Source organism: Leuresthes tenuis, unplaced genomic scaffold, assembly GCF_036924035.1.
Source record: "Leuresthes tenuis unplaced genomic scaffold, fLeuTen1.0.hap1 SCAF_21, whole genome shotgun sequence".
Taxonomy (NCBI): domain Eukaryota; kingdom Metazoa; phylum Chordata; class Actinopteri; order Atheriniformes; family Atherinopsidae; genus Leuresthes; species Leuresthes tenuis.
The window spans coordinates 9,823,176-9,850,878 of NW_027325375.1; the positions used below are offsets into that span (position 1 = coordinate 9,823,176).

At 37.3% G+C, this 27,703-nt stretch overlaps 1 protein-coding gene and 1 non-coding gene across 2 annotated transcripts in view; one reads left to right on the top strand and one right to left on the bottom strand.

The window, feature by feature from the left end:
• The first annotated feature begins 12,597 nt into the window (after positions 1-12,597).
• LOC140280757 (U5 spliceosomal RNA) lies at positions 12,598-12,709 on the top strand. The gene has a single exon (XR_011909685.1). It is a non-coding gene; the product is annotated as a U5 spliceosomal RNA (small nuclear RNA).
• A 9,225-nt stretch (positions 12,710-21,934) lies between these two features.
• Positions 21,935-27,703, bottom strand: part of doc2b (double C2-like domains, beta) — a 146,033-nt gene continuing 140,264 nt past the window's right edge. The window contains exons 8-9 of the mRNA XM_072374901.1: positions 27,152-27,248; positions 21,935-23,900 (exon numbers count right to left, since the gene is read on the bottom strand). Of these exons, the coding sequence (XP_072231002.1) occupies positions 23,767-23,900; positions 27,152-27,248 (231 nt within the window). The 3' untranslated portion in view covers positions 21,935-23,766. The remainder of the gene's footprint in view (positions 23,901-27,151; positions 27,249-27,703) is intronic.

A 27,703-nucleotide genomic window follows, 5' to 3' on the forward strand; every position in this document is an offset into this window, starting at 1 on the left:
AAGCACTCTGAAGTATTAGCATCCATACATTTGGGACACGACGGCAAATCTCCTCTAAGGTCTTTGTTTAATGATAACTAATGTTTGATAAACCAGAAGGGTAATCTTAAGGCCTTTTCAAAATTTTGACTATCCCCCAAGTTTTCTCAGACACAACATACTGACCATAATATTAAATTACAACCGTGTGAGCCTTGTAGCTAACGGCTTTTGCTCATTTTTGAGGGTTTTTTATTTTTTGTGTGTGTTTTGTATGGATTAAACCAACAAGATTTTTCCTTAAACATACTAGCAACTGAATTTTGTCATGGGTGATCCAGTCCAGGTTGTTGAACCAATGAACAAGCCCGATAAGTTTCCAGTTTTGTGGTAAAACATTAGCTTACTGTACCACAGTGAGCTAGTCTCAGTTTACTCAGCAGACCTACAGGGCAAAGGTCCAGAGACCTAAGGAGTAGGGAGACCCCTTGGTTTGATACCAAAATGTCAGAGAAAGAGACACAAAGTGAACCAAATGAAATGTAGTGGGACAGAAAATGACCACAGAGACAAGTTATTGTTAAAGCATGCAAAAATGGTCCAAATATGACACAAAATGGCCATAGTAACACAAAGAAGTTTGAAATTTGAAATGTCCCGAATGTAATGAAACAGGGAAGCAACAAAACAAGATGCAAAATAACGCCAAACGTGAGACAAACTGACCTAAAAGAGACCGAGTAAGTAAAATCATACTAAGTAGAAACATACGAGATAACAATTTTTACCTGTTTTGTTAAATTACATGTAATGTCTTAATGATATCTCGAGAAGTCTAGATATATTTGATCAGGGGTCATAAAAAGCAAGTGATTTTTAGGCACTCATTCATTATTTCAGGAAAATAAAAAAAATCCATTAAATGGAATCTAGAACCCAAATAAATAATCATGCCAAATCTAATTAATCTAACTTGATGACTGCTAACTGAATCTTAGCTATGTGGGAAGAGTAACGAGTTTAATCAGAAATGGTGTGTTTTCTGTAACTTAATACAACGTAATGCCCTTATTCTGAAGAAAAATGTGAAAGCAGAAGTGACTTTCTAACCATCCTCACGTAACTTGTCAAACTTGGTAGACTGCTGGTCCCCATGTTTGCTTTCCGACTGGAATAGTTAGCAGCTGGTCGGAGTGAAACAAACAACTTGCCATTCAAACGCAGGGGGCGGGTCGGCAGTGGAGCTCTGCATCATGGGAAATGGTGTTTCATGTACACATTTGAATCAGAAGTTCCAACAGCGAAACTACAAATGAAACCTGTTTTTGCAGTTACTTTAAGAAATTAAATGATGACTTATACATTGATAAATCAATGAAAAAATTAAATCAAATATATAATATTCACAGTTTAAAAGTTACATAGCTGTACTATGAACGAGATGTTATTATCCTTCAAATGACATTAGTTGATAAAAGCTTTAAAATTAATTAATTCAAATTAATTTAATTCAGTGAACAAGTAAATTCAATACAATGATCATGAAAGGCAGAGGAGGTTACATCTTTTACTGCTCAGGACTATTGTCAAGACAGTCTCTGAAGGGCTGTCATTCAAGACCAAAGTAAATGTAGGATGAAATTCACAGTGCATACATTGTATCTGCTTTCACAAAATTGTTTTGAAAAATGCGAAACAACTAAAATAAATTGCAAGGCACAAGAGGAAAGATCTAAACCTATTGCTCCTATGGTTATAGCTAAAAAAAGAAGAAAAAACTACAAAGAAAAAGGGAAACTAAATCTAGTCTCATGTTTCTTGAGAAATTTCAGTTGTGATTATGCACTGGTGATCACTGACAGTGAACTCACATGCACAGATTTGAATGTGTGTTCAGGATGTGATTTACATGTGCAGCCACAGTTTGGCATTAGGTGAGTGAATAAACGACATTTGTGTAAGTGGATGTCAGTTCTGTCTCATGTTACCACGGGACACACTATGTCCTAAAGGGCACCTGTATGTTTGTTAAAGTTAAATTCACAATAATTGGCGTCCTGTTGCTTTTCTCGTGTTTGAGTTGGACTGTGCTGTGAGGCACTTGTGGAAACACAAGCTCTTAGCTTGTAAGGGTGAAATTAAAATGGACAATAGCTGGCTTGTGAGGTAAAAAACCTTTGACACAGCTCCAGCATCATCCTTGAACACACTCTTCACATGTACATGTTATCCACAGTTCTCAGTAACTGAGCTCCCCTGTTGTTGTTGTTGTTTTTTTTTAGCTAGCATACTGCCTTGTTTTTTTGTATTGTTTAGGTTTCAACAGTGAGATTAATGAACCCCGATTTTGCAGCTACACAATGACTAGCTTTGCTGCAGCTGAAACCTCTCAACCTTTGAAACCAGCTAAATGGAAAAAAGCAATTGCCCCAAACCACCGGTCCTCTGGAAACCCGGCAATCTCATCTCAGTCACAAATTTGGGAATCTACACCAGTAAAGTATAATGATACAGGTCCCTCCTGCATTATTCTGTTACCGCAATTTTGTGTACTCTGTACTAACAGAAAACATTCAATCTTTTTTATTACTGTGGTGCATACTCCCAAATCAATGTTTATGAAATTAGATTACTTGAGAGTTCTTGGTGCAACATTAACCCGACAGGTATAGCTGCTCTAATGTGTCCGTTGACAGACAGAAACATACAGTGTAAAGTGTTTATTGTCAGAATCACAGGACTTATGACCATTATCCACTAGAAACTTTATTTCATATGACTGTCAAATTTCTGTTGAACTAATTTGTCGCTGTAAAATGAGCTACAGCATACAGCAACTATTGTGTACTACTGTGTCTTAGGCTGTTTTTTGCACATGAACACTAGAGATTTTATAAAAAAATGAATGCAGACCAAGATCAAGATTTTCGTCTCCGTTGTCACTCACACACAAAAAAAGAAAGCATAATATTATATGCACATTTGTCCACATATCCAAAAATGTTAGTTGAGCCACAATTCAGAGATGAATATGTTGAGATGGCAACATATATATAGAGTGTTATTTTATGTAGAGGATAGTTCACAAAACAGGACCTTAACAGCAGAAATTAAAAGGTGTAAACTCTAACCATGTATATGAACTCTAAATCTAAGCATGTTTTAAACGTCTAACACTAACCATCCCCAACTGACAGCTAGATAGAAATATGAAAGGATTGTAAATTTGTTTAAAACTCTATCATGTGGTCCTTTTATGAGATTCAGTGGCCGAACACCATCCTGGACCCTTCCTCCATCACACTGTAGCTCCTCATTATAAGTGAACTGTCATGTATGAAGATGTCCCAGCTTAAAAACATCATCAAGCAGTGACACAGTCATATTTACAGCGTTATATGAATACAAATACATGACTTAGGACATTTCCACAATATAAACAAGATAGTGAAAATACAGATCATTAGAAGGAGTATGAGGTGGTAATTCCTATCAGCACATATATTTGCTTTAAGCAAATGATCTGAAGGAATATTTGCTGTTTTCATACATGTTCTCATTCATGGTAATATCTGCAGGAAGCATAGCGAAAATATGCAACATTTGCATTATTACATGTGACTCTTCTAGAGCATGTCCAGAAGATTTCAGGGCTGCACTGCAAGTGTGGAAGCTAATATACATATTTTGTAAAAAAAAATATAATGTACATTTACATACTGTATACAGTGATAAACACTAAGAAAAATTGGAGAAAAAGAAAACTGGATCTTGCAATAAAGTTGTTCTTTGTGCTGCAGAGATTTGTTGGACATATGAGCTCTTATTTTCAAAAATTTTAGAAACATGTATTAATGCTAATACATATGTGGTAGTAGCATTAGTAGAATTTTGGTTAAGGACTTACACAGCTTCCTTTGTATCATGTGTTGAGTATTTTGGCCCTGATGAAGAAACTGTGCACCAACTTTTAATCCTTTCCTGAAGATCTCAAACCCCAAGCGAGCCACCGTGAAGAGCTTCTTAATCCTGAATTTGAATTGCACCTGCTACATCCAGAACATTACCAAAATGTTTTGTTTTCCCCTGCTTCTTTCACTGACAATTAAACTATAGTTTGAGTGGGTTTTAATCACATAAGCAATGACAATGACCTCCCTACTATCATCCTAACCACCCCTTTGACTCCAAGGCTTCACTTGCTGTTCATTTCAAAGTCCAAACCCTTTGACAGCTAAAACTTTATCTAATAACACTAAAGAGGGCTGTAGTGTTTGTCTGTAGCTGACAGCATTTCAAGCCAAGGATCCAATTACGAGAATAATTAGTTGTAACAGAGAAGCCATATTACTACTACAGTGCGATAATTGAGACCACAATGTCAATATATCTGACCAAGAAGGAGAGCGTTTCACTTGTAAACAAGCAGCTTCTGTACAACTAGTCTTCAGACAAGTGTTTGAAACAAACAATAACAGAAATATATTAGGTACTTACTGTTTAGCTCCACTGAATCATTTCAGTTATTACCATTTAATTTATTCATTGCTACTTATAAATCTTGACAGATAAAATTCTGGAGACAAACAGAAATGTTCTAGTAATGACAATAGTGTAGTTATACAATACTAAGATTTAATTGTATATCTTGACAAACAATTGAATGCGTGAATATTGCTAGCCTCATCACATGTTATTTTGTACAAGCACATCATCATTGTCAAGATTTTTTATTTCTTTAAGTCCAAGCAAGACATGTTCTTGTGTAGAAGAAAGGGAATATCAAAGAAACACATTTATGTCAAACAAAGGACGTCCTCTTTCAATTCTAAAGTTGTACATCAGGATATAAGAAAAAAGATCGTCTGGTCCTGAGTTCTGTTTCACAGACACAACAAAAGCTAAGCCAAAAGCAGAAGCATTGTGCTAAATACTGAGTCAACAGCTTGTAGAACCAACCAGCTGCAGTAACTTAAAGTAATCATTGTCAGTAGGATGTCAACGATCTCTTACATCATTGTGGAGAAATTGTGGGCCACTTTTTACAACATTGCATTAGAGTTGCATTAAAATTTGAAGCATTTACTTATGCATAGCTCTCTTAAAGGATGTAAAAATCCCTTACAAAAAGTAAAGCCCAGAGCGTATTTATTTTTGAGAGAGCCACTGTGCTTTTCAGCCATTTTATTTAATTTATTTTTTCATCATGGTCTGACATAATTCAATTTTCAATTTAAAGTGGATGTCCCTTTTTAATTTTCTTTTTTTTTTTTACGAGTCTGTAGATGCTTCCTCTCACCGTCCAAAAAACATGCATGTTAGGATAACTGGTGTATCTAACTGGTGGAACTCCATGACTTACACTGGTGTGCAAGGAAGATGCTTTGTTTACAAGAACAAACTGGAATCTATCAGATAAATATGACTTAAACCAGCCTAATGTAGTTAATTTATTCCTAATAACATGTTGAGGTCTCTGTAATAGAATACTGTGATCAATCATATCAAATGCAGCACTGAGATCCAAGAGGACAAGAATAGACACAAGTCCGCTATAAGAGGCTAAGAGGAGATCATTGGTTACTTTCACCAGTGATTTTTTTCTGTGCTATGATGCACTCTGAATCCTGACTGAAACTGTTCACAAAAAGTGATCACAACAATTTTCTCAAGAACTTTAGACATGAAAGGGAGATTGGATATAGGTCAACAATTAGCTAACACTTCTGAATCAAGAGTAGGTTTCTTTAAGTAGAGGTTTAATTACAGCGACCTTTAAAGTCTGAGATACATATCCGGTCAACAAAGACAGACTGATCAAATCTGGATGCAAGTGTTGATTAAACCTCCTGGAATAGTCTGGTTGGGATTGGGTCTAAAATACTATTGCTGTTGTTAGCTCAGAGAGTTCGACTGGAGGAAAACAGTCTAAATACAAATCAGGTTCTAAAGATACTTCTAAAGCTTCAAAGATAATGGTTTGAAGGATTCAATGAATCTAAAAGAAACAGTTTCACTACTGAGAGTTATAGGAATTATAACTATTTGTGAAAATGGTAAAAGTTTTGATTATTGACCACAAAATCACTGCTGTTTTTCACAGCTGCCTCAACCTCAGAGCTACGAAGTACACATTTCAACCATTTTACAGCATGTTATATCAGTCTCACTTTTCAAAGTCAACCGAAATATTTACTCTCATTGATCGTAATCAAAATTTTAGAAGCACTCAGACAGTCGCAGATGATGTCAGTTAAAGTCTGCGAGACTTTTTTGAGGTGTGGGAGTTGGGGTACTGAAATTGGGCCGCAGACTTTTTCTCATGCCTTTCCATGCACTCTTATGACCTCTATATCACATTTGATATCGTATCTTACTGCCAAAAACCACATACACCACAACAGAATACCAGAATGGAAATAAACACAAGCTTCCAGCTTCTTTACTAACTAACTGAGGTTGCATCATATGAGATGAGACATTAAAGTCCCTTGACTCTGTGTTTTGTGCAACTCTTCTGCACAGCTCTACAGTCGCCAGTCGACAAAAGTGATGCCAATAAACACAGACAGTCTGTCTGAAAGAGGGTGAGCAGATAGCTTGGAAAGAAATTCTTTCATAAGATACTTGGAAATGGTCTGCTGTATTTGTTTGCAAGACAAAAAAGTAGGTCATTAAATAGTTAAAATCAGTCAACTATCCAGAACAATTTATCTGATACTTAAGCATCATTTGATGGAGATATGTGAATGTTATGACATATTTGTGTCGCAATATTTATAAAAGATAACTAAACTGAGAGTCTTTTAGACAAATACAAGAGGGAAAATAAAGTGATCCTTTGATGAAATGTATATTCACTCATGTATAAGTCATATATGCAGAGTGCAAGTATTCATACTGGTCAGGTAAAACAAGATCCAAATGAACAACAGGTGAACTATATAACAGTCCAAAGCTGTGCTGTGCAGTGCAGTTACAACCTGGACAAACTATTCAGTCAGAAAACCTTGTAATTCTATAAAATCCCATATCAAAAAAATAAGTTGTGGTAAGTTTTTGAAACACTTCCAAAACCCCTGAAAAAGGCCTATCACCACAAGTCAAAACTGACAAATGATTACACTGAAACTGGTTTCTGGTTCTTTCTGTATATTCGAAAAACTCAACCCATTTCCTACTTTATGGTCCGTTTAATCAGAGTCAACACAAAGAGGAACGGAGTTGGCATTAACCTGTACATTGAAAACCTATGGTGCAAAACAGTAATGTAAAATCTTAGAGGAATTTGAGATACTTTTTTTTATCATCAAAAGTGAATTAGACTGGTAAAGCTACATGAAAAAAAACAACACTTTTTTGTTTATTCATTTGTTATTGTTGAGGCAAAGATAGCTTGGCATTGAACCTTTTCCATCCATCCATCCATTTTCTATACCTGCTTAATCCATCGGTCGGGTCGCAGAATGGATGGATGGGTGGGGCTGGAGCCTATCCCTGCGGTCATCGGGTGAGAGGTGGGGTACACCCTGGACAGGTTGCCAGTCCATCACAGGGCCACACAGAGACAAACGAGACAAACCACCACACACATGCTCACACTCACTCCATAGGGCAATTTAAGAGACACCAATTAACCTAACATGCATGTTCCTGGATAGTGTGAGGAAGCCGGAGTACCCACACATACATGGGGAGACCATGCACACTTGAACCTTTTCAAAAATAACAAACAAACTAAGTAATTACTTTATTGCTCAATTATAGCCCTAACTGCTCAATTTTAGGCCTACAAGCTAACATTTCCAGTGCAATTTAATATGCTAGGTATTCTCAGCGATTAAAGTAATTCCTTAAAAAGAGCTCTTTCTATTTTCCTCATGTGGATGTCTACACTGTAGTTGTTGTCATTTACTTTTCGCTATGAGGTAAATCTTCTTGAGTCTGGTCGAATTGTCCCTTTTTCAGTTATGAACTTTGATCATAAAGTAATATTCTATATGATCTCTAATATGATATACAGTGGTCTGTAAAAGTATTCACCCCCCGTGGCATTTTTCACCTTTTGTTGCCTCACAACCTGGAATTAAAATGGATTGTTTGAGAGTTTGCACCATTTAGCAGTTCGCTTCAGGTCATTGTCCTGCTGGAAGGTGAACCTCTATCTCAGTTTCAAATCACAGGCAGACTAACATAGATTTTGCTTAAGAATATCCCTGTGTTTAGCACCATCCATCTTTCCCTCAACTCGGACCAGTTTCCCAGTCCCTGCTGCTGAAAAACAGCAACACAGCATGATGCTGCCACCACCATGTTTCACTGTGGGATGGTGTTCTTAGGATAATGAGATGTTTTGAGTTTGCGCCAGACATAGCGCTTTCCTTGGTGGCCATAAAGTTAAATTTTAGTCTCATATGACCAGAGCCCCTTTCTCCATACATTTAGGGAGTGGCCTACATGCCTTTTGGCAAATTCAAAACATGCCAAACTTATCTTTAACACTAAATAATGGCCTTTTTTTGGGCCACTGTCTATAAAGCCCAGCTCTATGGAGTGTACGGCTTATTGTGGTCCGAGGGAAAGATACTCCAGTCTCTACTGCGGAACTCAACAACTCCTTCAGGGTTACCTTTGGTCTCTGTACTGCCTCTTTGTTTAACGTTTAATGTCTGTGATTGATGGTGATTGGTAGGGGCCCTCTCTTGGCAGGTTTGTTGTGGTATCATATTTTTTCCATTTGAAGATGATGGATTTGATGGTGATCCGGGGGATCATCAAAGATTTGGATATTTTTTTAGAACCCAACCCCATCCCCATTGTCCCTGAGAGCTGCTTGGTCTTCATGGTGTGATGCCTCTTGCTTATTGGTGTTGCAGCCTCTGGGGCCTTTCAGAAAAGGTGTGTTTATACTGACAGATCATGTGACATTAGATTGCACACAGTCAGACTTTATTTAACCAATTATGTGACTTTTGAAAGCACCAGAACCTTTTAGGGGCTTCATAGCAAAGGGGGTGGATATATGTACATGCCAATTATTCAGTTTTTTATTTTTCTAAAAACTTATATTTTTCTCATTTCCTTACACCAACTTAGACTATTTTTGTGAAGATCCATCACATAAAATAAAATCTAAAAACATTTAAATTACAGGTTGGTAATGTAACAAAACAGGTAAAAAACCAAGGGGGTGAATACTTTTGCAAGGTACTGTATGTGACATAATTTTTATTTAACGACATAAACTTGCCACAGACTTAGCATTTTTTGTAAGATTTTAATGTACATTTGTAGTTTCAGTGCTGGAGACCCACATCACAGCTTACAGTAAGTGTGGGCGAATTCTCAGTGCAGCGTGGCTGTATTTCCCAAGTCCTTTTTCCCCATGATGTTTTTAATGAGGTCAAGGAAAAAAGCTTTGCAAAAGATTAAAAAGATTCACATATTTGTTTGCAAATTATTTGAACATGTCTTAAAAGATTGCTTTAGATGAGCTTCATTAGTCAATGGAATCCTGTCTACTTGTAAAAAGTTGTTGGTTCAAGGGAATACACTCTTTCCACGTCTCGTATGGAAATCAATTAAGACTTTGCAGACATGGATTGAGATCATAGACAAACTACCTGTTAGGTCTGCTGTGACTAAACATCCCTTCCATTGACATGTTATAAGAGTATATTAGATTGAAAAGGTGTAGATAGTGTTGATTCACCTGCAAGGTCTCTAATCAAATCAAGCAGCCATGTTGTTCTTCAGTTCCTCGTCTTCTATTTCAGATATAACGTTTTTCTGAATAGAGATCAATATAGGCACACACTCTATTTGGTGCACTCTGTCCATGTGGTTACAAAAATTTGGGCTGCGTGAGATAGGCCACAGAAGACTGGTTGGACCCATGCAAATGTCAAAATTTACAGCCAAAATTTGTGGCTGAACGGAAGTGCGAGCCATGAATTGACATTTAGGGTATATGACATTCTCATATAGAATTTGCTTTTTTTAAAAACAGAAAACATGCTGAAGACACGAACAAAACAAACCACTGAGATACAATATTTTGCTGAGTGACCAAAATTTGCATAATTTTGGTTTCATCACTATTTTGCCATAAGATCAAGGTGTGCACATTTGGGTCCTCTTTTGAGCTCAACTTGTTCTGGATTATCTTTCTGGGTTTTTGTGATACAGTTTCATCTTTACTTTCTTCAGCAAGAGGAAACCTCACCTTCTTCTCTGTTCCATTCCCCTGCGAGGTGGAATTGTTAGTGCCCATTGCATACATTCCAACAAATCTAATCATGCAAGAAATAAACCTTTATATTGGTTTACAGTATTTGCTGTATTTCAGCCTGTAGTTCATGTTCAGGATGCATGTATTGTGTTGATAAACCATACATATTGTCAAAGAACTGAACAGGACAGCTAATGAATAGGAAGATGTATTTGTTTTGTGTTTAGTACCCTGTAAATACAGTGAATGCATGAGTCAACCTGTATGTATGAATCATCGGGTGTCATTGGGTGCTCATGATATTTGCACTTTGAGCGAGGATTATAAGAGCCATGGATTTCAGTCTTGAATTTGATGAAATGAATTTGGATGAGACATTTGGAATGTGATTAAAAATGAAAAAAAAAAGAAGAAAAAGAGAACACAGGGAAAGCCTTGAGTGATGTCGCTGCAGGCATGCTGAAGTGTTCTTGCTGCTCTCTATAATTTCAGAAACAGTCTCAGACGGAGAAGCAGGTAAAATGGAGGACGCGGTTAAGCTTTAATCTCTTCCCCGTGACCCAGATGAAATCCTGAGAACAACCAGGGTGTGGGTAGGGCTCAGACCTCATCTTAGAGGTACCTCCCTTCATAATTGCACACAACTGTGATCTGTGCAAACACCAATCTCCATGCATGAGTGGACTTTGTACACTCTGAAGATCACAAAATACCAAGGCCTGTTAGTTTAGCTTGAAGGTTATGCAAGTATCAACTATCAAATAAATTATCAACAGATTTCTGTTCGTTAAACTGCACTAGTTGTAATAGTATGTCTAAAAAAAGTTAAGGTTTGCATGTGCAGAAAGTATAACAATAGCAAAAAAGAAAAAATTAAATGACCACAGAGAGTATTAAAGTAAACCACATACTAGAGCTAAGTGAAAATGCTAAAACAGCACATATTTGATTAGGAAAGCCTCACTTGTGTTCCTCGATTATTGTACACCAATTTGATAATCACTAATTTAAATTTCCCTAATTTACTTTCTGTTTCTATATTTTCTGAATCATATTTCTTGTTATTAAGTTGTGTGGTATGTAGGGTCTTCTTCATTTTGTGACTCGGTACGTCACTTGTCCTCTTGTCGGGTCTGTGACCCACAAAGCAATTTCAGCAAAACACTTGAAAAGGTTTTGTTTCATCTTCTGAAATACTGTAGATCTGTAGGAGACAGGAGGCTTTTAAGTAAAGTCATGAGCGATGATGCATGGTGAAACGGCTGTATCTTATGGAGGTATTTTTGGGACCTGACATTATTAAAAGGGGTATGACACAAAAAGCAATAGTGCAAATTGAATAAATAACAATTCAATAATTGAAAATACTTCTTAACTGATTTCAGTTTTGAAACTGGAGGTTTAGATTTCAAGTTCTTCCCATGTATGCGTGTGTTCTTTCCAGGTATTCTGGCTTCCTCCCACCATCCAAAAACATTCATGTTAAGCTGACTGGTGACACTGAATTGTCCAAAGGAGTGAGTGTGCATCTTGTTTGTCTCTTTGTGGCCCTGTGATGGACTGGTGACCCAACCACATACACACTCACAGTCACTCCTAAGGACAATTTTAGGGACACCAATTAACCTAACATGCATGTTTTTGGACAGTGGGAGGAAGTTGGAGGACCTGGAGAGAACCCACACACACATGGGGATAACATGCAAACTTCACACAGAAAGGCCCCTGCCAGGAATTAAACCTGGAACCCGCTCGCTGTGAGGCGACAGTGCTAACCACCACACCACCGTGTAGAAGTCGAGCTCCGGGTTTAGACGGGCTTCCTGCAGAATTCTATCTGACCTTTTGGGACCTTTTATCATCAGACATTTTAGATGTTTTTAAAGATTTTGAAAAACTTGACCGACTGCCTGACAGTTTTAGAGTGGGAATAGTGACTCTACTTTATAAAAAAAAATGATAAGACTGACCTAAATAATTGGAGGCCCATCACACTTTTAAACTTTGACAGTAAACTTTTTAGCAAGGTTTTAGCGACACGGATGTCCTTTGTTTTAGAGGAGGTAATTCACCCAGACCAGGCTTGTGCCATCTCAGGGAGACAACTCCCTGACAGCCTCGTACTGATTCAAGACATCATTGATTACGCTAGAGACAGAAACACCCATCTTGTCATCTTGAATTTAGACTTTGAAAAAGCTTTTGATCGGGTCTCGCATCAATATCTCTTTCAGGTGTTGCAGCCATCGAATAGGGCCCGATTGTTCCTACTTGCTCAGCCGAGGAGCAAGGGGGGGGAGCAAGCGTCTCAACCAAGCAAAGCTCACCATGGGGAAGGTGGCTATGTCAACTAGCCTGATGCCCTGCTCCCGCAGTGATGGATAATCGTACTCTTGTTTCTCTTCATAACGTACAAGTCTGTCGCCTTTTACTAAAGACTTCCGTGAAGAGCAGCACTAATGAGTTGTTTCTATGTTTGGCAGGCTTTACCTTTACCTTACCTTTACCCCACAGCCCCACCCACGACCCTTAATTGGATTAAGCAGGTATAGAAAATGGATGGATTTTAAAGTACAGCAGTGGGAATGAAGTTGAAAACATAAATTTCCATCCATGATAATAATATAATAAGATTAATTGATAAAAAAAATTCTAATCGGCAGTATCTATCTCAAAGTGATGCACAGTACTAGAAAGACCATATATGCATTTGAAAATACATTCTGATTTAATATGGACTGTTACAACCCTGTTGACAGTAGCTTAATAAACAGTTTTCATAGTTTTCTACTTGTAGATATTGCTCAAATCAAAGCTTTTGTCAGTGTTTTCAACCCATTTTGATTTTCCTTTAAAGTTTCCTTTTGTCACCTATTTTTCCTTTAAAAAAGAGTGTTTTGTCTTTTAACTATGTCTTTTGTGTTTTTTCTGTCTTGTCTCAGTCATGTTCACTTTCTCACTTCCTCAGTCTCTCTTCAGCCTGGTCATCAGCTCCACTCCCTTCACCTGTGTTATTTCCTTGAGACGTCTTCACTCACCAATCACCCTCCTCTGTATTCAAACTCCTGGTTTTCATTAATTCTTTGTCAGATCCTCTGTTCTCTTCAGGTTGTCCTCTGGGGTTGCTGTTGCGTTTTGTTTCCCCAGTTAATTTTTGTTCCTTGTTGTTTTTGTCAGTTCCTGGGTTTTGTTTTTTAGTGTTCTTTTGGAAATGGTTATCCGGCTTTGCCGTGCCTTTTTTTAAAAAAATAAATACTTTTTCTTTTCCTTTAACCTCCTGGCTTCCAATCTGTGTCTACACTTGGGTCTTCCTTCCTCGCCACCTCCAACATGTGACACTATGCTTACTATACTTACTCTGCTCATATATGATATGACTGTGAAGAGTTTCTGCCAGAATCCTCCCTTTCAGTTGATCATAGATAAATAAATTAATAATTAAAAAAAAATAAAGTGGATTGACCTCTTGATACTGTATGGTGTTTGTGGTTGTCATAGTCACAAAATACTACATTTTTGAAAACATAAATCACCAGATCAGGTATAAACACTGTCACTTACTCTCAGCCACCCTTTCTAATGTTCAGTCACCAAAGATATTTTGATTAAAACTGCTGAGAATGCTTTGGCAAAAGGAAATTATTAACTTTATGAACTCATTTCATTTTGATTACTACATTAATCTTGTGATAGCTTGTAATGTTTCCTATTTCCTCTTTACCTACAGGAATGCCACTCATTCATCATTCCATGCATTTTCCATAGATGGTTGAAAGCTAAAATGTACTCATTTTCTATTGTGCCCAAAGACATAAATCATAAAAGGTCAGAGTTCTGACAGAAAAGCAAATGGCCATCTCCCAAAGTTCTGTACATCCTTAAAAATATCTGTCTAATGCTGACTGTCATACAAAAATCCACTTTCTATGTGTTACACAGGAATTAATGTGATCTTCTACATCATCTTAAGAAATTAAATAACTTGCTACTTGTCCTGAAGCCTACATGTTGGCATGTTTCATAAAAAAAACAGTCCATAGATTTGCCAATTTGCATGATTGCATTTGATTTACCTGCTAATTGTTAGAATTAATTTAAAGCTTAAATGATGAATTTGTTGGCTACTTGAGGGCGAAATTCTTGTTAGCTAACCAGCTAGCTAACTTTGCATTAGATTTTCCTTTTAGCTCTGCTTTAATCCCCACTAGATCCTGAGTGAGGAAAAAAACATTTTCTTTAGTTACCAAATGCGCAACTATGTTTAACAATCAGCTACTAATTTAGCTAAATGTTAGACAAAATAGTAAAGAAAAATTATGGAAAAACAGATTAATAAATAAATGACAAGGCAAATTATTAAATCAATAAATACATTTTGATCAAAATGTAACGAATGTTTTTATTGTTTTATTACATTTTCATAAATCTTGCAATCTTCTCTCAGTTCTTTTCTCTTGTATTTCACTGTACTTTTTATTCATTATGTATCTACATACATTTTTTTTAACAACGGGTGGTCCTAGTTTTAGCAGGACAAACCAGACAGAGACAAGACTTTATATAAGATAAGATAACCATGTTAAATGGCACCTCAAATGCAAGACCTGCAAACTAACAAGCCATTATTGTGCTGAAATCTGATCCTTCGCATAATTCAACCCTGTTTTCTGGCTAATTTATCAAAGTAGACATATTATGATACTTCCAAATACATATAATGATATATTAGTTTTATGGAGTCAGTTGCAGTGGATTTTTACAAGTAATTCATTTGATTAAATTAATGTTTAAAAAGACTTTATTTGACTTATTTGTTTTTATTAAGCAATCATTATAATCTTTCATTATGAACAGTTATTGCTGCTGGCAGGAAGGACCTCCTGTATCTCTCTGTATTACAGTGGAGCTGAAGAAGCCGCAAACTGATCACACTCCATTATTTTAACTTGATGTTAAAAAGAGGATGGTCAGTCTTGATCTTTATGTTTACTAGCTTGTGCACAATTTGACTCTAGTTTACTGTGTTTTTGGGTGTTTTTTCCCTTTAGCCATAGGTTGGTCTGGGCAGGCTTGGAATTTGTCTTTTGGTGGAGTCTGGGCTTCAGCTTGCCTGCTTTCACACCTGTTTTTCTTCAGCCTCATCACTAGAGCTGCTCTCCAGGACCAGCATGTGCACTTGGTCTCAGCCAGATTGTCAGCTTCCACAGTATGGGGATCAGGCCACCTTGCGGCACTTACCTGATCAACTTTCTTCTGTGCCTCCTACTTGACCTATCTCACTGTTGGTCAAGAGGTGGTTTGCTCACCTGTGTTTCCTGCTTGCTTCCTACGTGTAAACCTGTGGATAACTTAATTCAACCTCTTGCCTGCCTGTCCACCTTCCTCCACATGGCTGCTCCAACACCACCAGACGACCGGACGACCAGTGGCTCTGCCCAATATCTCTCTGACATTCTACTCCAGTAGGAGTAGACATTCTTGTACAGATTCCCTGATTCTCCAGCTCAATCTCCTCCGTTAAATAAACATTTTACACTTTTAACTATCCTCACTGGGTTTTGCTTAAGAGTCCACCTTACCTTTGGTGCTCTAGCGGTGACAGGATTCTTCTTTTTACAATCAGGTCCAGGGGCTCCAGAGCAGACCGAGCTTTCTTTATCTGTTTAATTACATTGATTATAAAGATGTGTTTGATCATGTTTGAATATCTAAACAGGTATTTGTTACACTGTGTTTTACATCACTAATCACTGACAGGATAACGATTCCAAATAGAAAACAGAATGGCAATCATTTCCTGGTTAATTCACAGCCTGGCTTATAATATATTTAGCATATTCTCTGGCTTGTACCTTACTGTTTAAGCAAAGGATCTAGCATCTTCTAAAGCTATTATATTTGTAACTGGGAGTCTTTTATGAAGTAATGAACCTAGTCATTTAATCTACATATTCATTTGATTTATTGTTCACATGGAAAAATACTGGTCAGCTGAACAAGTTATTTTTTCCAATGTGCAGCATCTCTTTCTGCTGGCCCATTTTGGGTCGCAATGGATGATTAAGGAACAAAGAAATAGGCAGCTACACAGCTAGCTGATTTTTATTTTTGCTCTCAGTATCTCAGTCAGATCTGTGCAGCCTTATAGTTTTCTGCAAGGGTGGCTTAGCTTAAGGGACAAAAGGGAGATCTGAATGGTCTTGCAATGTCCACGTGGAGCTGCTTGAAAAACTACCCTGTCATTTATATGGCCATGTACAATACAGCCTGGTTCTGAATAGAAACTGCTCTCACTGCTAGATGAATAAGACATCAGAACACTGTTAAGTGTCAAGTTTGATAAGGAGGTTTAAATAACATTGATTTGTCATCTGGTTAACATCGCTTTCATAAGGTTAATTTTGTAAACTAACTTTTTAAGAACCGATTTGTTTAATTAGCATCTTCAAATTGTCCAGTATTTTAAATAGAATAGCACTTTAAAATATTGTCATTCAGCTTAGATGAATATAACAAAACACTTTACGTCCATTGTTTGCGACAGAGGTCCATCGTAGTCATTCATTTTCTACATGCTTCATTTCGACAGGTTTAAATGAGATGAAACCCTAAAGATCCCATAATGGTATCTTGCTATCTAAGCTTTTAAGTTTACAGACTTAACCTTGCGTGATAAGCTGGCCTCTTTTTAACAGCAATCACAGCAGTCACGCATCTCCTCTTGCTCTCCAGTCAAAACACAGAACACCAGTATCCATGAGGTGGCAGGAACTGCCTGCTGCTTGCACCATTTGCATGAAGTCTGATGAGCTACATAAATTATACCACATCTGACACCTTCACTTACAGATTTCTAGAGTGGAATGACTCATAGGGGCAAAATCATGGTGGCTATGATATTCGAAGCACACGCACACACACACGTAATGAATAACAGATAAATAAATAAAGATAATGAAAAACTATTTGTTTTATTTTGAGTTTTGTCTTTTTTTCTCTGTTTTTATGAATATGTTTTCTCTTTTTCGGTTGTTTTATGACATGTGGCTCTGTTTGTTTTGTGAAACGGGATCGTGTTAAGTAATGTATTATGTCACATGGTGTGGATTTCAAATGTTGTTGTTTTTGTGAAATATGTTTCCTAAATATTAAATTTTCTGAAACAATGCTGTGTTTTCCTTTTTTGTGATTTATGTTTTGTTCACTTTTGTTCTGTTCTCTGAAATCTTGTGAAATGTCCTATTTTGTTGTAGTGTTTTGCACTTCACCAACATTTGTGTGTGGGGCAATTGTGGGTTACAGATGGCCTGAAAATTGTCCACAGGTCCCCAAGGGTACTTCATAGGTGCTGAATAAGACTCAGCCCAAAAACTCGGATCTTATTTGTGACACCTTGTATCAACCAGATAAGGACAAATGTGAAACCGGCAGACAATCCCAAATGTGGCCAACTTTTTTTTCTTTTAAAACTAAGAGAAAATACATAAAGAAAGTGACTTTTATGATCAAAATACACCAATAGAAATAAGAAAAGGCACAAAAATCTTTCTGTTTTGCAAAGGACTAAAATATAATTTGATACAATGCATTTATAGTCATACATTCAGGGAACCAGAAAAATGAAAACAAGTGCCTGAGTGTTAAAAAGGAAACAAAACAACAAAGAAGAGATTTTAATTCACATCAAGTCACACTTCCAGATAGTCAATACAGCAGCCAAACAGTCGATGCGATAGTGTTCAAAGGTACAAAATGTTGTCCAGAAGAAAGACTGACTTTTAGCGCAATCTTAGAGCTTCCACGATCATATATTTTGTTTGTTTATACAGAAAACAGTATCAAACATTAGGCAAAGTCATGAACATACGCATGCAGATAGGTTTTTTTTCTTTGCTAATATTGAGCTTGCATACAAAGGCAGACAGGTTACAAAATCAAAATCACATGTTGGTTGTCTTCATTACATATTCACCAGAGAGAGAGAGAGAGAGAGGGATCACCGTGTCAAGGAGGATATTGAGATGCCAGCAAGGTTTCACAGTGGGGTTGTGCCTCACAAATCAATATGTCTGAAGAGGCGGTTAACACACATGAAAAAACAAAAAACAAAAAGAGAAATGATTGGATGCATAAAAAGTTTAATTTCCAGCTGTGAAGGTATGATATCAAAATCAAATTATTTTCAAAGTGAATTCTAGGTTGTGTGAAAAGGAAGCTAAACAATATCAATATCAAAAATATGGGTGAAGGAGGTTCAATAACTGAACAAAGGGACATTAGGCTGTTCCTCACTATTGACCAGCTGTAATCAGTGAGTTGAAATGATGTGATTACTAAAACAGCCAGCCACACTGACAGAATCGACATGCTTCTAAGAACAAACATGCCAGGCCAATCACTTATAGTGACGTGAGGTAATGACACAAAGCTGTTAACTGAATTGCGAGCCTGACAGGAATCCTGACTGTTGAACCATTTGTATGCCGTTTCCGTGTTAGCAGCCAGTGCATGGCGGAAATTTACAAGAAAGGTGGATGTGTGCGGGTAATGCAGTAAAGGTCACACTGCAGTCTCAAACTTAAATACATGGCATGCACTACTGATCTAAGTTTTAAGACCTGGCAAGTTTTCAGGACTGCAGGGTATTAAACTGCAACATGAATTCTTAAAAGAAAGAATGAAAGAAAAAAAAAATTATTCAAAAATAAAAATGTATCCATTTTAATGTATGACTTAAACGATAGACCCTGGCAGTGTGCTGCTGGGTTCTGAGTTCAAACCATCTTTACTCTCAGATATGTGTGCTCGAAAGAGCTTCAGATTGGGTGGATGAACAAGATCAATAACACAGAGCGCTAAGGTGCACATTCTCAGAGGAATACTGTGGAATAGAAGGGGTTAAACATACATTCCGTTTTGGTATATCAATAGTGGAGCTGCTTACATTAGAAAAACCTCAACAAATGCAACAACATAGTAACAATATACATTGTAGAGTAGCGATTATATTAAAAATTATGCCCTTCTCATTCCCGGCCATCTTAGCAAAGCTTGCATTGCATGACTGAGCAATCACAGAGACTTCAGCAGGGGCCTGTTGGCCCTTTCAGCAGCAAACTTGAAATTCTGCAAGAATAGGCTGTTGTAAACAAGACATGCTTTGATTATTGTTAACAGTATTTTATAATTGACGTAAACTTTCTCTTTTCAAAATTGACATACAGTAGTGGTTTTCATCCTCTTTGTAGTGTTTTTTGAGAAAACTCATTTTCTGTAGTGTAAACAATAAGCTGCACAGATGCCACAGAGCTACCAAATCATGTGGTGTTGTGGTTTGACAAGTGATTTTCACCTGGCGGGTCACCCATTGAACCTTCACTGTGCTGTTGATTACAGCCTCTTACACTGTAAACCACGGCTTTGGGATGTGATTGCTCTCCCCTGTGACTGTGGATGTTTCCACCTCTGCGCTGAAAATGCCCACGAATCATCAGAATCTTTGTGTGCACATGAGATTTCATATCCAAAACTATCTCCAACTTTTTGCTGACATTAACTCACAGGTTCTGTAACACAATAATGCGCTTCAACAGACCATCTGCCTCAGTTTGACTCAGCGGCAATCAACTAACTCCCTGTATGAAAGAAAAAGTCATTTTCTACTTTGTAGTTCCAAAGAGTAACATTTAGGGTGATGTAGTATCAGTAATGCAACATAATATTTGTAACTGTAATATTCACATTTATTAAAAAGAAGTGAAGATTTGATGCGATCTGTTGGCTTCTTTAGTGCTATTTTTCATGAACTAGTATCATATGAGTTCAACTATAATTGGGATGATTTGGATTAAATTGGATCATAGTGAACTATGTCATGATCTCTGTTTTTATCAGTGTAGAATCACCTGAAATAAAAGATTCAGTGAGCTTTAGTTTAACATGATCTATTCATAGGCAAAGATGCAATGGGACCTCCACCAGTATGTTACTACAGTAGACCATGGAGGACAAACTAAACACTGTCTCTAGGAGAAAAAGATAGGGAAATTAGATTTTTTGTTTGTTGCAGTTGGTGTTAGATGTAACTATGGCCCTCACATTGGACCATTGCCCCAATTTTCCTACTTTCCCTTTAAAAAAACAACACAAAACAAGCAAACAAAACATCAAGAACAAATCTCACACCTAAGAGATCACTTTTGACCACAGTGGGGACTTTTGACCAACAGAGAACAGTTGGGGTTCAAACTGAACAGAGTTTCAGATATTTTGTTAAAAAACAGTGTTAGTTTGGGCCAGAGTCTCGGCTCCCAAAAAGAACCAAATGGAATCAGTGTAAACAGAACTCCTTACAAAAACAGGTGCACAAGAAACCCATGACAACAAATAACCAAAATGGACAAGAAATGTTCTGCAACCAGGTTATTGGTGTGCTACAGTCACCTACCAACTAGAGTAGCGATCTGATGCTGAGTTGTGTTAGCTGGCTACAGGGCCATTATTTCTGTTGGTTCCAAGCAGGACTGTGTGCAAAAAAAATTGTCAATATACTGTACTTATTTAGCACTATTTACTATTGTTAACCACTCAAAGTGCCTATTACAACCACATTTCCCATTCACACACACATTCATACAGCACTCTACACAGTTTTTCTACCCTATGCAGTACTTTTTGTCTATCATACACACAATCACACACCAGTGATCACATTGGTGGCATTGTGAGGCTCAGTAATTTTCTCAATGACTTGTTGACAGGTGGACAGGGGTTGCTGGGGATCAAACTAATGACTCTCTGATAAACAATCACTCTTAGATCCCCTGAGCAACAGTTGCCCAATAGATTTTTTTTGTTTTTGCTTTTTTGCTATAAATAAGACACCACAGATTGTTAAGCATGGTTAGGATGACAGTGAAGACGGCAACATTTGCTGAGCCTTAGCATCAGGGTTACCACGGAACTAAGCAGCTCTACAGATGAGGGCTTGCACTGAAAAATCATAGAGAAATCCAAGTGAGCTGTACAATGACATTATGCCTTGTCACATATTGTCTAGTCTACAAAAAGACACAGGGAATATGTCCCTGTGATGTCATTAATACTTGTAGGCAGTCACAAGGAAAATGCTTATTTTGATTTTGGTTTATTTTGTTGGCTCAGCTGCTTATCAGTGGGAGACTCCTGGTAATCTCCAAGTAAGCAGATGTTCTTAATTCTTTAAATGACATCTTACGGGTAATTAGGCAACATCAACATCCCCTTATGAAGCCTTAGATTTTTGGGAAATTTTGTGTTGACATGATTACTAGTTTTCCTTTCAAACAATGACTGTTTATCAAAGCCTCGGTATACTTCAACAAGGTGTTTGTCATTTTTGAAATGCAGTCCTACTTTGAGCGGTCATGCTTTGGAGCTTAAAGTTGTAGCCAAGGCAACCTGCACATTTTACAAAGCCAAACTCCCTGCTTTACATTGCTCTCTGTCACAGTGTATTATGGAAAGTAAACACATTCAATGTGTGACATTCAGCTTTCTGTTGCTGTCTGGATCATAAGGTAAATAAAAAAATTCTTAGTACATGAGGCCTGATTTCCTACAGCACATCCATTAAGAGTTATATCATAGCAATCAGCAGGCAAAATCTGTCTTAGCTTTGATAGGTGGTTTTCACTATAACGTGAGAATCCATCGCCAATCTTCAAGTTCTACATGTGTGACTTAAGTCTGAGTGATTCTGAACATCTTGCATTTACAGACTGCTGCCACTTTGCTAATCTAACTGGTTTTTAAGTTAATTAAGTTCATCATTATCTGTGAAACAACAGTAAGCAGTGCTTGTCCTTTGTCAGTTTACTGAGCAGTTTCTACAAATGACTTTCCAGATGAATTTGGGTCAAAGCATTTGGTTTGATTTTTGGATCTTTGTCCCAGAAGTTCTGTAACTTTTTGGAACCTGTATATTACAACCTGTATGGGCACGTGTGCAGAGGTTTGAAAGTAAAGGCGTACAAACACATGTAACACCCTAAATGCCTCTGAAGTCAGCCTTGCAAGTTCTCCAAACTGCATACATTATCTGTGGCCGTCACTTTGATTGATGTGTCAGCATGTTTCTATTTCCCTCACAACAGAGACTTTATTAATAAGAACCTTCCTAAATATGTATAAATCACCAAATCTGCCAAGGTGGAGGTTTGGTTAGGTTCAGGCACAGAAATCCCTGTTAGATATTGTGGTTTTACTGTGGTTAAATGAAAACTGCCCTCTGGTAAAAGTAGAATGAAAGAAGTTTCAGGCACAGTGATTCAGTCACCCCCTTATCCATATTTCAAGTCTCCCTATTAGGACTTTTTCCTTTTATTACAGTTACAGTATTACCTTGTTTTGCTAATAGACAACAAGAGTTATGATTGCTGTAGCAGCTAGAGGTTTTTGTCACTTAAATATGACTCAACACAAAACACAAATTTGTTACAGCTGATGAAGTTGTTTATCACAGAACCTCGATTAGACGGCCTTATTACAACCTTGTTTAGTTGAAGCATACTGAGGCTTTTAAATCAAAAAGTATTTGAAGACAAGCTCTGATTACACACAGAACATCTGTATAATGTTGTACTGGTAAAAACCCTGGTTGAATTTGACATTTCAGTATATGCAAAAAAAACAAAAACAAACCAAAAAACCCATAAGTCTTTATCTGAAATTTTCCACTCCAGATTGGACCAGAACCTGGGAGAAAGAAGAATTGACAAAAACCTCAACGTTTCTATGACATTGCTCTCCGGTGGTCAAATGACTCCAACTAAAGGATACATTTCTAAGACAAACTGCTTGGTCCAGGTTAGTTGTGGGGGATTTTAGTAAAGGTCCTACAGTAACTAACCATTTTACAATCAGTTAAAAAGTGTAACATCTTTTCATTCAGCTGCTCCTTTACAATACTACATGTTACTGTCAACCAGGCTGTCTAAGGGAGGTTTATTTTCAGAAGATGAGAATTATTTCATAAAATGTCTCTGCACATTTGGAAATATTTGCTACATCTTTTGTAAGTTTCTACATTATTTTACCAGTTGCTGTTGTGCTCTTCTTCATAGCCAGAAGGTAACACTGGGAGATCTTTTCTCTGCTGTTTCAGGGCTTGGGGAAATTTATTCAGCTGCCGTAAAAAATCTCATCAAATAGATAGCATTTGCTCCTTTTATCTTCACTGATCATGCAAGAAAGCTGAAAAGCTTAAAAATAAACTCTACTATTGGCTTTATTCATTTTGTTGACTGAATATCTCTTAGAAGAAACATCACTGAGCAGCTGTGCAACTCCTGTTATATATGTGGAAGATGTGAAACATAAGATTTGAATATTTTTAGCTGAGTCCTGTTGACAGGACACATGTTCCCAGGGAGAGGTGCCAGGCGTTGCTGCGGCCAAGAGATCCAGAGAGGATCCAGAGAAAATGAAGCTGGGGAAAGGAGTTCAGAAACTGAAGGCAGGAGTCCTATCTGGTGCAGTCAGACAGGTGGGGTGAGGGGCCAACAGGATGTGGGTCTTCAGTCATTTAATGAGCCAGGTAACTCATTGGTCAGCGTGTGCCAGCGCTCAATTTTTTTGTCCTTGTTTTTGAGGCAGTCAAACCAGTGTTTGAGCCTCTCTCCGTTTGCATTGATACCCAGAGATACACCACCTAAAAGATAGTACAGACAGTATGCGTCACATGCTGGGTTCTTAAACAATATGTGTTCGAGAGTCCTAGTGTCTCAAATCCTAAAAATTCAAATCTCTTAGCAACTACGCAAAACATTTGAAAAGTGGCATTGCGTTAAAGATGCCGTACCCTAAAATTTATTAGTGATTTGTACATTTTTAGATATCTGTCCTGGAGCTACCATATGAGAAACAGCTACTACTAACCTTAAGATATCATTGTTAAGTCAGAAAATTGTATAAAAAAGTCAATTTTGCATCTTCATTTCCATCAGGGGCTAACTTCTGTAAACAGAAAGCTCCAAGACAGAGTCATTCATTTCAACAGTAATGTTTTATAAATTCAAATATTCACCACAAACAGCAGTTATGGACATAAGTAAGTAATTAATAAATAGTCATTGGCCTTGGAACACACAATCCATTCCGCAGACAATCCAGCAGAAGTGTCATGCTAGAGGAAAAAATTGATTTGATCAAAATGTATCAAGTTGTTTCTATTAATGATAAATGACAAATATCTATGGATATTTAGCACATGAGTATCTTATGAGAAAGTGGAACCAAATGATTTATACTCACTGAAAAGGGCATATGATATTAAATATTCATTGAAGTAAAGACATGTCTTGAATGAATAATGATGTAATTTGTTGTCACAGTGCCCTGTGCTCTGTTTTGTTGCTCAAGGCATAATGAATTCAATGATATAACTCCAGCGGGATACTAGATGTTTGTAGCTTCACTATATCTCTTGATCATAGATGTTTATTCTGTTTTCAGTTGGCTTGTAAAAATCACTGGAGCATTAAGAATTTTTGTTAGTGAGATTTTGAATATCAGGCCACAAACAAAAAAGACTTTGGCCTGGTTTCCCCACAAAAGTGATTTAACGATGCTACTGAGACCACAACTAGTCAAACTTCTGACAGGAGTCTTGGGTTTCTTATCTGAGAAATTCTGTATCTGTAATGAATGTCCCTCACTTAATAAACTTGATGCATTTGGACATTGCGCTAACGTTTGGTCCACCAAAGTGCCATGTGGTGAAAATAAACTGATTTCTGATACTTTCATCTAATAATGATGCCATGTCTAACACTGTCACAATACTACTTAATTAGCAAGGTTGTGCTGGAAAATCTAAAGTATTCAAGGCCACATTATTTTTTTTTTTCATGTTTGATTACTGACTTGAAAACAGTAAAGAAAATTAGATAGCTTATTTGCAAATTTTCACATGTCAGTTTATTGAGTTGTATAAATTTTAATAAATCTTTAAGAAACCAACAGCATGGAAGAGATCAATACAAGTCACCAAGTTGTATTCAACTGCTTGAAGAAATAATACATCTAAAACTGGCATGTTTCTCTAATTGCTGTGAAAAAGTTGTCCAAACAAGTGCAACTAAAGCCTTCCAGGTCATCTGAGACAGATTTCAGTTGCCAGTAATTTGTCTTAGAAAATCCCAAAGAGTTCTGCTTCCTCTCATGTCCTTCCAAACAGAAAAAGCCTTCCTTTAAGCACAAGGTGATGCTGAATGAATACGATGACACAACTTGGCTGACTTTCAGATAACAAATAAATCAAATCTGTCAGACAGTGCTAATCTGTTATCAAATAAGACCCTATTATTAAATTGCACCTAATTAAAATTGGTCAGCCTGAAACAAGCCCTTTTGACCCCCCTCCCTAAAAGTTGACAATGTTCTGACTGACCGACTTCTGGAATCTTGCTGATGGGTAGCATCCAATACTTTTTTTTGCTGTAGTTCTTTTACACCATGAAGAATTGGTCATATTTACACATCCTACCATTATACAGTAAATATGAACGACAATGATGAAAAGCAAAAAGAACATCAGCGTTAAAATGACTTTGTGCTTGGTGCAAACTGTGTTTGGGTGTTAAGTTTCTACTGAGGCGCAGTGATAAATTAGCATCTGAAGGTGTGGACACAGTCATTATTGCATATGGCCCAGTTGCATATGCATTTATAGGAGTTTTACAAAATTTGGGGAAGAGTCACGCAGAATTTTTTTACTAAACTTTGCACTAACCTTACACAATTAATTGATTAATAAGACATTACTTACTGCCCGAAAAACAGCATCTCTTAAATGTTGTGCTTGACGAAGCTGTGACAGTTGCTGCATGCAAGATGCACAGGTGCTGTGCAGTGTGTGAAGGAAGGGATTTTTATTTAAGTTTGTTTATTCATTTTGTCTACACAGTACTTTACAACAGCTAGCGTAGGCGAGGTTTGTCCTCAAGCTTGTCTGAATTATCACTTCTGTTGTTTTCAAGTAAAGAGCATCATAACCAAATTGAGGGAACACAAACAGCAGGTTTCTATTCCCATGTCGTGATTATGTAGAATGACAGCTGTTTACACATCAGGCATAGATAGTAGGCTGCAGTGATCACTGCCTAAGCAAAACCTTAATTATACCCAGAAGTTTTCATTTTATTGTTATTTGGTTACTTGTTAGGCTTCGATGACTCTTTGTCCCTTTTGTGTGATGTCTAAGCCTAACCCATAAAAAAAGACAACAAATTTGAATGTAATTAAATACAAAATTAAACTGAAAAGTGAAGACTTACGACACTCATGAAGAAACTGTGTCATCAAAGTAAACCCCTAGAAACAGTATTTCTTGTTCAGAGTTCATTTGAAATGTTTTATCTGAATAGATGATCAGGTTTATGCTTACAGTGTATGTCCTGTGTTATAACAAAAAAACAAGCTGGTCAAAACAGGCTTCTTGTGTCTTCTTGTTTGCAACTATATCCTGACCTGTGCTCCTCCTGGTAAACTGCTTTGGCCATTATTTCAGTTTCAGGATCTTTCAGCCATTGGAGCTGTTTGTGATTTGTCATCACATATTGCTTCGCCCAGTTTAGTAAATCTGGGCCAAAGAGTTTGACATACTATTAAAGGCGTGCTATTACTGGGATGAAGGCTTGCTAACTGTAAAAGAATGGCTTTGGAGCAGGTTAGAGCATCACTGTTAAAACTGATTTTAAAATATGATGGTAGACCAGCTTACTTCAAGCATGGCTCAGTGCTGGTTTGCTTCTCAGCCTCCAGGCGTAGCAAGGGCTGAGCAGACAGTGGACTTAACGGACAGAAGGCCACATGTGCTGCTGAATATCAGCAAAGTATTTCCATCTCCTTGATCCACAACATCATCTCTGATGAAAGGACAAGTGGTGTGGGAAAGCTTACCTATGAAATCATTTGACTTTCCAATGTCATAGTCCCACACAGTCACCTCCAACGTCTTTTTGGTGAGGTCTGCATATTTTATGTCATAACAGAATTCCTAGAGGAGGCAGAACATGAGAAAATAATAGCAGCAGTGATTTACTTGTGGATTATGTTGACATGCAATTCCAACTACAGCACAAATATAATCTCTTCATAATACACATTGTGAATTTATCGGTTTTGAAAGTAAAACAGAGTTTATTCTGTGTTTTAATCTGTGCTTCAATATTGCACCTTAATCAATGCCCCGATGTGGAGGATGACCCCATTGCATGTCTGACAGAAAGGCCAAGATGTGAGTGCTAAAATGTCAAAGGAAATGTCAATCCGTTGACTTGTGAGAGTTTGGTCAGGAATGTCCACTTGTATACAGGTGGATACTTGTGAGCCAAGCTGCCCTATGTCACAATGTTCTGAGGACTAAGCCTTTACACACGTTTGGCATTCTACTACCGAAACATATGGGGTCCTCAGACAAAATAGATTTTTTATTTCATTTTAACACAAAGG